Here is a 13,092-nt window from a genome sequence, read left to right as displayed (position 1 = left end):
CTACAACGTGGTAAGATTATGAAGTGTTACGACGCCGGTATCCAACGGCGCCAGCATGGGGACTTGCTGGTTCTCAAGGGAGCGGCATTGTCACCACTACACCATTGATGACGGGAGCAAAGGAGAAGGAAACGGGAAGAAACTGCTGACATGGCTCGCGAGGTTTAAACGTTCGAGTTGAACTGGGCCAGAGAACTGTCTCAGTTGGGCTACGGCCCATGTAAGCGATAGTGTAGACCAATGATATATTAGATACTGTAGTGCATTCTGCTAGTTCAGATTTGAAATGAATAGTCTCTGAATTCCCCCAGTCTGTATGTATTCTTCCCCTTTCCCAAGTCTCCTCCTCTAGACTCAAATTCTTCATTGTATCCCAATTTATTTTACCTACATAGCTGATTCGCAATTATGGGTTCGCCAGCGCACGCAGCCCCATGTAATGTCCCGAGCTCAATCAGGAATCACGAATCAGGTATATAGGTAGGATAAATTGGGATACAATGAAGAATTTAAGTCTAGTGGAGCAGACTTGAGAAAGGGGAAGAACAAATATAGATTGAGGAATTCAGAGACTATTCAGATAAAGATTAGGTATCGATAGCGCACGCAGGACGAAGCTGGCATGTAGGCATTGGGGTCAATTGACCCTAATGAAATTACTAAATCCTTCATTAACTTGGTACTAATCACTGTTGATTTATAGAAGATGACCCCATTGCCATGGATATGACCTTCGTCCCGACCCCCATGTGATTCAGGTTGCGTGCGCGTCGCGTTCCCGCTGGTGAGGCGCTAGCAACGTGGCTACAAAAAGGTGTGAGCTCAGTAGCTGTTTGGTTCAGAAAAGGAAACGTAAACGTAAACGCAATCAGGTGACACTATTAGTGTAAACGGTATCGACAAAAAACGAGAACTGTTTGGTTGCTCAAATGTGTGGGTAATCAATACAGGGACCTGGTAAGATGTGCTTCACATAGAGGTCATGTCAAGGTAGCTGAGGGTCCGATCATGATGCTGGCTGCGGGAGGCGGCTTGCTGGTATTGGTGGTGGTCGCCAGAGGGGGGCTCGGGGACGACCGGGTTGTCCAGTCCGGGCTGCTGACACTGACGAGGGGCTCGATGAGTTTCCTGCGAAGGAGCGTCCAAGGTCGATGTGAGAGCAGAGACGGCTGTATCGTATGATTACGCCGGAGATTGAGCGGAATCAGTTTTGACTAGGATCGGATCAGATTACGGCGTTATCTAATTACAGAGCAACCTAAACAAACACGATTCAACACTTTCTATTACCGCTGTTATCGAGTGCCGTTACAAAAGCATGAACCAAACGCAATGTTTGTGGATTCTAAACAAGCAACTCATGTGTATCCTCTCTCATGTATGCTCTGCACTAGGCACCAGTGCTCTTGTTCCAAAAGTCTGAAATGGTGTATCCTACTCCAATCAGGCTACCTCGCCAATGTCAGGGTAAGAAATCCAGATTGCCAGATGCTTCGCATTTGCTATGAACCCAAAACTCAAGCTGCTACAGGATCATCATACCATGGACGGCCGACGGCAAATTTCATGCATTGCTACAACACAAAAAACATGTCCCACACAACAGGATTGCTGCCTGTGAAACTCTGTCGGCAATCAACAGTGACAACGGCCACAGTTCAGTTGTTCAGTCAAAAAATCGGCTCGGTGTACGCAAGCTAAGGTAATCTTCTTTCCGAACACCAAACAGCCAGCTACACTATCCATGTCAACTATACTGACCAGAAAGTCAGTTAGGCGGCTTCAGCATCACTAACTAAAACAACCTAGGGTTTTGTTTCATCAGCCAGAGCTTCATTTTCCTTTCGCCTTGCTCTTTCTCGGACGGCGGCCCTCAAACAGTACTTCGTACAAAAGCCTCTTGCTTCCCCATTTCCACCACACGGGCCCTGGTCCTCCGGTGAGCATCCTTCTCTTCAGCATGTTTTCAGCGTTAACTAGACAAAAGCAAGGTGGTCTATTAATCCTCAGATAGCTTCTATGGCATGTAATAAACTAATCTGGGAGTTGAAATGACAAACATCTGGTTATCAAGACCAAAACAGCGAGCATGCCCCACGATTCTAGAAGGCTGGCTAGAAATCAATACTAGACTAGTGTTGGAGAGTAAAAATGTAAATTCATTTTTGGTTGTATTGTTCTTACCATAATTGGAAGAAGTCGGCCCCTGCTGCGCTTGAACTTGAAGTGATGCAAAGATTGGAACTAAAACTGGCCAATATTTTTGCTGGATGTCCAGAACTTGTAAGACAGTCTGCATGCCCTCCTTTGATGGTGCTGCTGCATCTGTGCCATAACTTGGACCGTCCCCGAGTAGAACCTAAAAATACGTCAAAGCATCATCAGGTTACACTAACAGTGTAATCATACATCTCTCTCAGCTGTAACGGTTCCAGCAGTTGTTTGTATTTTTTTTATACATGCACTCCACAACAAATGAAGAATGGCAATACGAAAACGATGGAGTATCTACGACCATATTCTTTGTAGCAAGTATTCACATAGTTCATCATACAAGTCCCATTTCTATCTCTGCATTCTAGTCAAGCTAACAATAACAATAACTGAACCAAATGCGAAACTGTGGCTCTTCAACTATTGATGTTTATGTATACATAAAGGTTTTGTTTGTTGATGAATTACGACGACAATGGATGATGCTGAAGCAGCTGATTCCAATCAAACATGTTTGTGTTATTTATACATCCCAATCCCGCCTTACAAGAAATATTACCTCCGATCGAACTAAAACCACGCCAAGTATTTTCGATTGAACTAAAACCACGCCAAGTATTTTCGAACGGAGGGAGTAGTTTTTGTTGCCAAGAATACATACCTTGACAACTTCAGTTGCAGATGAGGATATAGACCGAAGATTGTATCTGTACATTAATGACGGGACAAGGAAAACAATGGATAAGTGTTGATGTGTGCTTCAATAACAAATAATACCAGATTTTACTTATTTGATAAAAATGAAAAAATATATAAGAACATTGGCACAAAAGTTCAAATATAAGCATCATGGTATGCATCTTAGTTTCCACAACAGACAGGGAATCATCTCCTGTTATGTCAAAAGTCAAATACAAGCATCATGGTATGCATCTAAGTTTCCACAACAGACAGGCAATCATCTCTTGTGACGTTATATTAGTGTCCACAACAGCACAAAATTATAAGAACATTGGCTACACAAATTATAAGAACGTTTGGATCCATTGCAAAGATCCAGGAAAAGAAGTACTCCCTACGTAAAGAAATATAAGAGCGTTTAGATCACTAGTATTAGATGAACACATATATACATTCTGGTGATGTTAGAAATTTCGCATGTCATATACAAAGCACGAATGCAACAAAATACCATGAGCACGATGGTGACACAAGGTTTGGTGTCCAGCTTACAGTGTACAAGCTACATATCATAAATCCTGCTTAAAATTTTAAATTCTAGGTCCTGTCTTCTTTTATTATCTCCATGAGTTCAGATAAGAATAGGGTACCTACCCTCCCTCAAGTATAACCAACAATTTTCCTTCTGAGCAAGCAGTTAACATGGACGTCATCTGAGAGTATCCGGCAGGAGTAACCTAAAAATAATCAAGTTAAATAATCATTACCATGGATTTACATGATTTGGCCTGCATTGGCATGTCAACCAGAAAAATGAAGCATCTAAAACTTTGAGGGACCCAAGAAGCACACAAGTATGAATGGATAATAGCGAAGTTTGATTGAATGTTAAAGCTGATATCTCAATCAACTTTATCATTTTCTCATTTGAGCAAGCTAGTACTAACTACCAGATATGATAAAACAAACTGAATAAATCTCACATCCATGACAGTTAACTCTTTATAAGCAACAGCGGTATATAAGCCTAAGATTTATTGATGAAGTTTGGTGGATCGATGTGCTCCGAAAATAGGTACAAAAATGACCAATGTGGTTAAAACTCTAGCTTCTCCAAGTGAGGAAGCCAAAGCAACATATAATTTTCCTACATAATGTGAATATAGCAGGTCAAGCCTATGTTCTAAGAAGAGAAGTCTTCTGCATAAGCCTAAAGTCTTTACCCCAGAATCATCTCAGTTGTCTAATAGAAGACATACACAAAATAGGGAATGGCATGTATGTTTTAGAATTCAATAACTAAAATTAGGAGAAATCTTACATCACAACAACCCAGAGGATCACCCCTTGCTGCATCAAATCCTGCAGATATAATGGTGATGTCTGGGGCAAATTCCGTAGCTGCACTCGCACAGGAAAAACACCAATTGAGAATGTGCAGTGCAGACTTAAACATCAATAAAAAACAATGGGGTAATATCAGTATATCACATAAAGAGGTGCCCATGGAAAATATGAAATGAAATTTAGTGTTGTATCCTTAAAAAAAGGTGTTGTAGGCAGACTTTTTTTTCCAAACAAAAATAGCACCATGACATATTTAACAAACAAGTCTTTATTCCATCATGGTGAATACACATCTTACCAATCATTTCTATTAAGGATCTAGAATGCCATGTTAAGACAGAGAAATTACTAACTAAAAAATGAGAATGTCATGGGTGTGAAATGTCTACTATTAGAAACCCAAGGAGACTAAATATTTACTCTTTTAATCAATACCTATTGGAAGCACCACGTGCTGAAAAGCAAAGATGTAATCATTGTCACCAACACCACCACAGCTCCAAGGTATATTTACCGAGAATCCTTTACCATCCAGATCTCCCACCTGCAGTGATATACATGCAAGAAATGAGATACAAGTTTTCACAGCTTGGATCAAACTTTATTGCAAAGGAACTATGTCATTGTCAATTGAAACTTGGTTACAATGGATGGTTGGGTCCAATTGGATGCAGTACAGTTGTACAGTAGCAAAAATGAACTATAAAATATGCTAGATATGTATCAGCCTAAATAGTAATCTAATGTATGAAATACTCGGGAGTAGTATACAAACCCAGGTCCTAATACCCTATTGTCCAAAGCTCTTGGGTTCATTGAATCTTGTCAGGCCATCTCATACAAACAGAGATGAAAAGTTGGATACCACTAGTAATTAGTTTTCAAGACCCATGTGGTGCTGATGAAAAAGACCGGGTAGACTTGTATGAGATCTCACATTAGGTGAGATCGTAAGATCAACCCCAAAAATTCATACTTAGACATTTCGGAAAAATCTGAAATTATTTGACGACATCCATGTGGGGTATGTCTACAACTTCGAAGAAAATCAGCTGAAACTCGATGTACATTTAGAGATTAAAAAACTACAAATTCGAATGTGAATAGTGACAGCTTTGGTGAATAGTACGTTGACACTATTCACATCCGATTTTGTCTATTTTGTTTCTTTTAATGTAAGTTGAATTAGGGGTTGAAACTTTTTGAGGTTGTACATCAAACATTGATGTGTGTCTACAAAAAAATTGTGAATGTTTGGACATGTATTTTTTTTCCAAAAAAAATCGATCACATTGATCTCACCTAATGTGAGGTCTCACACAAGTCTCCCCCTGAAAAAGGTTGTCTATGACATGTACCGAGGGGTATGATGAATTACATGTGCATCCTTCCTTATACATATTTCCAGCTCAGACCTTAGTTTCATTCAGTTGTTCTTTTGGTGAATTATGCCAAAACTACAAACACTTTAAAGATAGCCACCTCGTCTGCTGCTCCAGTTCCAGGATAGAAGCTTCCATCCTCATGGCGATGTAATGATATGTACAAGACCTGAAGAATAAAAAGTTACCCATATAAGAATTGCAAATTTTTAAACTGGTATGCTCATAGTAGTAGCAACACATGCAAACGGAAATACAGTAATTAAAATCAATAACAGATGCACTCAAAAAGGAAGAACATAGAGCAATTAAAAATGTAACTAAATAAAGATGAGAACTCACTGATTTGTTCCCTTCAAATATCTCCTGTGTGCCATTGCCATGGTGCACATCCTGCAATAACAGTTAACAATCCTACTGATGAGAATGGTAAATGTACTTTTGTATCTATTTACAATAAAATAGATATACTGCAAGAAAAAGAATTGGTGCACGCCAACAAAATTTAATGGTGCATATTTAAATGCAAACGTGTGACTAGCATTACCCAGTCAACTATCAAGACTTTCTTAGCGCCTGCTTTTTGTGCAGCTAATGCAGCCACTGCTGCATTGTTGTGAAGACAAAAGCCCATGGCTTGCTTTACCCCAGCATGATGCCCAGGAGGTCTCACCTGTTCTCAGGTAGACAAGAACACAAGGTCAGCATCATGTACAACAAAAATGCAAAGCGGATTGATAAATAATAACCAAGTGCATTATAATGAATGAGATGAAAAACTGAATATATGAGATCATCAGACAGTACCAGCGCAAAGCCATTCCGGACACGGCCAGACACTATCAAACTAGCAAGATCAGCGCACAAGCCTGCTGCAAGTTTGGCAGCACATGCTGAGTGTCCATTCGCGTAGGTATCCGAAGTGAAGTAACTACAGATTGATCCCCAGAAATATGTTATAACAATGAAACCTTTCCAAAAATGCTAGTACATAAAAATGCCAATACATGCTGAACATGTATCCATTATAATCAAAACAAAAGGTCAATACTAAACTAAAGACCATACTCACAATGACAGTTCTAATCACAAACTAAACAAGTAATACCTGTAAAGCATGTTCTTTGTCTGCTCTACGCTTTCGACGTGATCTGAAGTATGGACCTAAATTACCACAGTGTAAACATATGAGGACTATCAAGAAGACTCTGAAATGAACAAGGCATACAGGGGTAACACATAGCAGCAAAACTAATGGATCTTTCAAACCACTTGTGGGACTCTTACCATTACGAGTTCCTCCTTAGTGATTTCTCGAGGAGGTACCAAGGCGCACTTTGAGGGAAATATTCCTGAAATTGGAAATAGTAATAATTGTTTACTTGATAAGCAGTAGAATAGAAAGGTTGGTTCATCAACCAAGTTTAATTAATATGACTGGGAGGATAATCATGTTTTTTGTTATCCTGCTGCAGCACAACATCAACAATCAATAATTTTGTTGTGTTTAGAATTATATGATTGATATCTTTAGTTTATATTCGATAATATGTCTGAGAACAGTTCAACAGAGCATCATCAAATCATAAAGATCTTGATTGAATATTTGCATAAGAATAATCACAGAACTTGTAGGCAAGAGTTTCTCTGCAGCTTTTTTCTGAAATACACAAAGCTGAAAGACTGTAGTAAATAATTACACTAATCTCTAGTATGCACCTGCAGCAGCCAGACTAGCAGCAATTGCACGAAGACGGTTGGGTCTTTCTGGATGTGGATTTGGTTTCATTTCCATCTGATAGGATATAGAAATATGAGATGTCAGTTATAAAAAAATTACAGACATTACATTCTGACAGAAAATAGAGGGGGCCAAAAAGACAAGACCACACAAAAACTAGCTTCTGAAATGCAGCTAGTTTTGTGAAATAATTACAAGTATATATGTTGAAGAGAATAAATCGTCATTTGGTCAAAATGGACGGAAATACAGAAACTGACATCCCATCTTGAAATATTTTCATACTATTTTAGCCTCGCTTCGAATGAAAATGAAACAAGTTGTATAATTGCAAAATTAATAATTATAAGTTTCTGTCGTCTTTCTTTAACATGCTGCAGAAGAAGCATCTCACAGACACAAGAAGCAATCAAATGAAAAGTTTCACTGACACCACAATTAGGAGCACTCAAAGATTTATGACAATCATCCATGCTATTCACAGCAATAAAGTGTGGTCACCCTTGACGTGGGAACACTATATCATGCAGTATGCTAGCTCAAATTACATAAATCACAAGTTCATAGCTTACCTCACTGTGGAGCAACATTCTTTCATCAAAACCAATCGCTGTAGATACCAGTACCGGTGCTGCATAAACAGTGTGACCAAAAGAAGACGTTAATACACATAGGCGCATGAAAAGTTGATGCAGTGGCATACAGTCAATTGCTCTAAACTACTGTGCTAAGCTTGAATACACTCTGTCAAGGTATAAGCATCACACCTTTCCAACTCCTTCTCTATCATCATTCCAATGTTTCTGAATCTCCTCCAAGATAGTTTTACTACATTGAAGAGGAGGCTTCAGACTCAGTGGTAAGTTTTTACAGCAAGGGGAGGAGGATTCAGCTGGCCAGTCGACCACATATTGGGAAAGACAGGATAGGGATAAGGAGTATGTTCTGTTTGCATTGAACCAAACAGCTGTTCTTTAGTGTAAACGGGTCATTAATCAGATCCATGAATCAAAGGATACTAACTTGAAAAGTCGTTGTGACAGAGGACTATTATTAGTATGTTGCTAATTTAATCAGTATAACATTGGATGTCACCGTTTGTCCACAAAAAGAAGTAAATCATAAAATGTGTCTTACTGTTATTTGCTTTGTACTCAGAGGAGTATAGTTGTGTCTAGGGATGCTACTTCATAGTTGTCATAGGTCTTGGTAAATCAGGTTTAGTGGGGACCTTTTGCTTTGTTAGATTTTGCTTTCTTGGTCTGATTATGTATTAAGGAGTAAAACTCAAAAGTGTTCCATGGTAGATTTTTTAAAGCTATTCCAGTAAGACTTAGCTAGCCTTATAATTCTAAGTATGAGGAAGGTGAATTTCCTAGGCAATGAAAATTAGCCTGGGGTATGCTTGGATTGCACCCAAATCTACCTGGCCCGGGATTGGATAGCTGGCAAGTTTTGGCATGGCCACTCCCAATCTATTTTCTTGTCGATGTTGGCCACTACATGGGGAACTATAGCCTCAGCCAATATTTGGGCTAGCCAAAAAAATTATAAGGTAGGCTTGGGCTCAAACCAAGACAGCCCTAGTCCATCCTAGTTCTCATTTTTGCATCTTCTGGAGTGTTTTCAGCTGCATTAAAATGTTCCAAATGGCATTATTAATCAATGATGTTTCTATTAAATAAGTTAATAATGATTCGGACAGGGAGATTTTGGAAGTCAATTGTAGACTTTGGTGTGGAAAGCAGATTGTCCATGATCTAGTAGCAAGGACAGTTACAAATTCTATTAAGATGCCATTGGTGTACTCAGGTAAGTTTGTGAAAGGGAATACTGAAATGAGTTATATTCATAACAGATATTTGATACTTGATGATAGGAAGTAACAGAAAAACATAGCTACGAGTGGAAAGGGCACCTGTGTCAGCAGATACCAAAGCTGCCCGCGCAATGTGAGTTTTGAAAACATCATATCCAGCAGCTACCTCAGATCCCTTAAGCTCATGGCAATTCTATTGTATGAGAGAAGAACCAAGAAAGCACGTGTCATACATGCGACTGGATATACTCAGATAAAGTTTGTAACGAGCTATATGGCCCGACTAATCACAAAACAAAAGGATCTTACCAGGCAATGTTTAACCTCATCCAAATTTGGCATTGTACAGTTCAAGCAAAACCATCTGTTTTCAGCCAGGCGAGCAGAAGGTTCCCAGTCAATATCATCATCCTCTTCATCATTAAAGAAAAACAGATCATCCAGGGTATCTCCAGCTTGTTCTCTATCAGACTCTTGCTGCAGATCATTACAAGGCATGCAACTTTCATTCTTGGCATGCTGACCACAATCTGCGCTGTCAATATGTCCTGGCCTTGCTGGCGAACCTTTGGGCACATCTACTAATAAAGCATTAGCATGATCACAACTAAAACTGCATGTTCCACTTTCTTTCAGGGAAACACCATTCGCTCTAGGATAAGATGGTTTTCCAACACCATCACAGCTTTGACAATTGCCATGAAAAGCTTGGTCAGAAACTCCACAGTTCTCACGACCATGGGAAGGGACCTCACCCTTTTTGCTGTTAAGCGGTCTCATATTGGATGTCATCACTAGGCACCCAATGTGACCTCAAGTCTGTAACTGCAAGTACAACAAAGACAAGCAGACAAATAAGTATAGCTCAGAACTCCAGGAATTTTTATCTACTCACTTTCAAGTATTACAGGCTGACAATAATTCCTACCTTAACTATGACTCATAATGAACATCACCAACAGAGAACTGTTTACACATCAAAAATTATGAGCTGCCAATTCAACATCACCACAAAAACGCAGCGACAGCCCACGACATACTTCTCAAAGCACATAATAGCATCTACTAACATCACAGAGAATCTCCTTAAAACCCTTGCAGAACCTCACATCTCTGGCATGTGGCATCTATCTACACCATGGGGGTTCAATTAAACCCAACAAAAAATGGAAAAACAAGCTGCTAACAGTATTTCACCAAGTAGCAACAAATCCAAAAGGCTGAATGGATTGAAGTACCCATCCCAGAAAGAAACGTTTGGATTAGATTGTTCACAAAAATAGAAAGACCAGGAGAAAATTCTATGAACAATCCAAGCAAGTCAAGGTTCGTCGCTGACAAAAGAGATCAATACACACCAGTCCACTGGGGTGGACAACACGTCAACCTGCGAGATGTGTGCTTCGGTGAAAGGTGGACTATGTGTATTCTCCATAGAGTATTTGATGACCACATGGCAAGGGCTTGGGCAAAAGTAAGTTTCAATTTTCGACCTTGGGATGAGTAAGAACTTCAGCGGCCCTAGGGACCGAACAAGTACATATTTACTTCACACTAAATATTTGCAATGTTTGGTGGTTGCCCTTTTATGTTGTTGTTAACATCATCTAACCACTAAACCAGTTGCAGCCGGCACAAGGTATGGTCACGAGTCACGGCACCAAGCTGGCAGTTCCCACAAAAGAAGAAGATAATGAGAGGCCCCAATTATTACAGGATGTAATGTAGCAACAGCAAACAGATACATACGGGCATACTACGTGAAGCATGCACCGCCATGAGGCAAGGCAATGAGCGTGAACCAGGGAAACGCATCAATCAAATGTACTAACTGACAATTCACAGCCGCCACGCGGCGCAGCGACAAGCCTGCCGCCGTACAGCCGCAAACATACTTGTAAAAAGGATATGGCGGTTAGCTGGTCACTTGTCATGAAATAAATCGTGCATAATCGCATCTACGGAGATTGCCGCGGCAACCTTAAGACCCTTCCAAAACCTTGCCTCCCTCACGTCCTCAAGTGACAATCCCCAATCCACACAAACCCCATCCGAAACCTCACATCTCGGTCCGGTTCTCACAAGTGTTCGACATTATCTTAAAAATAATCTTCGTGTACGCAGCTTCCTCAACAACCAAATCCAGAGCCCAACACCGAACACCCACCCGAGTACACAAACCCACCCCCCATCCCATCCCATCCCCAACCTCCAGCCTCATAGGAAAAGGCTGCCTCGCATCTAGGAACTAAACACCGTCGAGACCACTAGAACACACGAATCGCCCATTAATCTACCCGAAACCGAGGAAAACTCTAATCTCCCGCCCGCAACTTCCGCCCACAGCAAAAATCTGAACTGCCGCGGGCTGCTAGTTCTGGGGCGAAACCCGCGGAACCGCATCGGGGGTGGAAGAAGTCCGCACGAAACCAGCGGAGGAACACGCTGGAGAGGGAGAAGGGAGGGATTAGCGGGCGGGCGGGCGGGCGAACCTGGGGACGAGCCGCCGGCCGTCGCTTCCGCTCCGGGGTGGGCGCTGCTCACGCGGGAGTTGGGGTTTTGGGGATGGATCGCTCCCCTCCCTTCCTCTTCTGTGCTCTCCTTGTGCTCGTGCTGCCAGTCGGGTCGAACCAACTGCTGCTGACTTGCTGTTGTCTGCGTTCAACCCCATCCTCCTTGGGTCCACCAGTCATACTTCTGGTTAGGTGGGGACAGGAACAGTAGCAAACTCGTGTGGCTGACAGGGAGAATGCCCGAGCTAGAGCTACGCGCACCAGGCGTCTTCTGTCGAGTCCCAAAACGGACACCGCATCCCTCCATGGATAGAACCAGTGTGTGGACACGGATATAGATGTCGGTCATTCAATAACGTTATCCGCATGTATTTCAAATCGATTTTAAATAAACCGGACGAATTACATGTAAATTGAATGATTTTCATTTAAACCGGATGAAAACATTTACGTTTCGGGCATATTTTAAACTAAATCATGCTGGGCTGCGGTACAACTAGTCTACGGTCGGCCGCGACGGATCTTCACTCGCACGACATATCTTCCCATGTCCGAAAGCCCGCTCATCGGACTGTCGGTAGCCCTGGAGGGATACGCTTCGGCGAGAGAGGAAGAATAGTCTCCCTCCGCTTTCGTGGAACATGGAGCAGGGGTGGTTTTTGGACGGGAAGAAGGTCGCCGTGGTATACGCCCCCACTCACCGGGCAAGACACCGGTTGTGTAACCCGGTGACGCGATGGTGGTGGCCTTCATGAGACCCAAGCGGCGGCGACCTCCCATGATCTACTTTTCCTCGCTGTCCGCGATGGCCGCAGATGTGCCGGACTCCGTCGACATGGCTTCTCTTCCCCACCTGCCTGAGAGTTGCCGCCATTGCGCGAGTTTGTAGGAGACGGCGTTGTCTAGTCTGGACAGTCAAGGAGGGGTGGCGATGGCGATGGTGGCGGCGCCGGATCCGGAGGGTTTGTCGGCAAGTCAACCTGTACCAAGATGTCTCGCCGGGCAACCTAGGCAACTGCAATGCTGAAGAAGTCCTTCTGTGTGCCGGAGGCTATGGCGGGTGTTGTGCAATGAGAAGATGTAGAGAACGGAGGTGAGGTGTGGTTCTTGCCCGACGCCTAAACACGTTTATATAGCGGGCAAATGCGAGGAGCCAGCCGGAGAGGTGTTTAATGCTCGTTGGCACAAGAACAGACGTGTGGCGCTCGGGGCGTCGAACTAGGTCCTCGACGCACACGCCGGTTTAATGGAGGTCGGCTGGCGAGCCGCTTCAATGCAGGCTCCAGTGAGCGGCCCTGGGTCGGCATGAATGCGGGCAGTTGGCTTCAAGCGGGATCTCACGTAGGCGAGGTTTTTGGTGGGCCAGGTTAGTCAGACATGGTAGCGGGCCAGATG

At 42.3% G+C, this 13,092-nt stretch overlaps 1 protein-coding gene across 3 annotated transcripts; it reads right to left on the bottom strand.

Moving 5' to 3' along the window:
• Nucleotides 1-1,539: 1,539 nt before the first annotated feature.
• On the bottom strand, nucleotides 1,540-11,844 carry LOC123119551 (histone deacetylase 15). Of its 3 annotated transcripts, none has more exons than XM_044539396.1 (17): nucleotides 11,677-11,844; nucleotides 9,494-10,009; nucleotides 9,284-9,377; nucleotides 7,938-7,996; nucleotides 7,344-7,419; nucleotides 6,912-6,976; nucleotides 6,733-6,788; nucleotides 6,432-6,555; nucleotides 6,172-6,297; nucleotides 5,967-6,017; nucleotides 5,725-5,793; nucleotides 4,678-4,786; nucleotides 4,217-4,296; nucleotides 3,550-3,632; nucleotides 2,876-2,921; nucleotides 2,185-2,359; nucleotides 1,540-1,976 (listed from the first exon to the last, which is right to left on the bottom strand). In XM_044539396.1, exons 2-17 carry the CDS (start codon nucleotides 9,974-9,976, stop codon nucleotides 1,834-1,836), a joined length of 1,839 nt encoding a protein of 612 aa, XP_044395331.1. In that variant the 5' UTR covers nucleotides 9,977-10,009; nucleotides 11,677-11,844; the 3' UTR covers nucleotides 1,540-1,833. The 3 variants fall into 3 exon arrangements, with proteins under 3 accessions (XP_044395331.1, XP_044395330.1, XP_044395332.1); XM_044539395.1 differs by lacking the exon at nucleotides 11,677-11,844 and adding an exon at nucleotides 10,113-10,740; XM_044539397.1 differs by lacking the exon at nucleotides 11,677-11,844 and adding an exon at nucleotides 8,133-8,193 and having other exon boundaries at nucleotides 9,494-9,680.
• Between the last annotated feature and the right edge of the window lie 1,248 nt (nucleotides 11,845-13,092).

Source organism: Triticum aestivum, chromosome 5D (genome assembly GCF_018294505.1).
Source record: "Triticum aestivum cultivar Chinese Spring chromosome 5D, IWGSC CS RefSeq v2.1, whole genome shotgun sequence".
Taxonomy (NCBI): Eukaryota; Viridiplantae; Streptophyta; class Magnoliopsida; order Poales; family Poaceae; genus Triticum; species Triticum aestivum.
The sequence above is the reverse complement of the archived record's forward strand: the minus strand, read 5'-3'. Positions and strand labels throughout refer to the sequence as shown.

Excerpts from the sequence above, each read along its gene's own strand:
- LOC123119551 (XM_044539396.1), bottom strand. The coding sequence starts at position 9,976 with ATGACATCCAATATGAGACCGCTTAACAGCAAAAAGGGTGAGGTCCCT. Across the intron at positions 7,420-7,937 it reads GAATGTTGCTCCACAGTGAG|ATGGAAATGAAACCAAATCC; the intron begins GTAAGCTATGAA and ends ATATCCTATCAG. Across the intron at positions 2,360-2,875 it reads CTGCAACTGAAGTTGTCAAG|GTTCTACTCGGGGACGGTCC; the intron begins GTATGTATTCTT and ends ACGTATTTTTAG.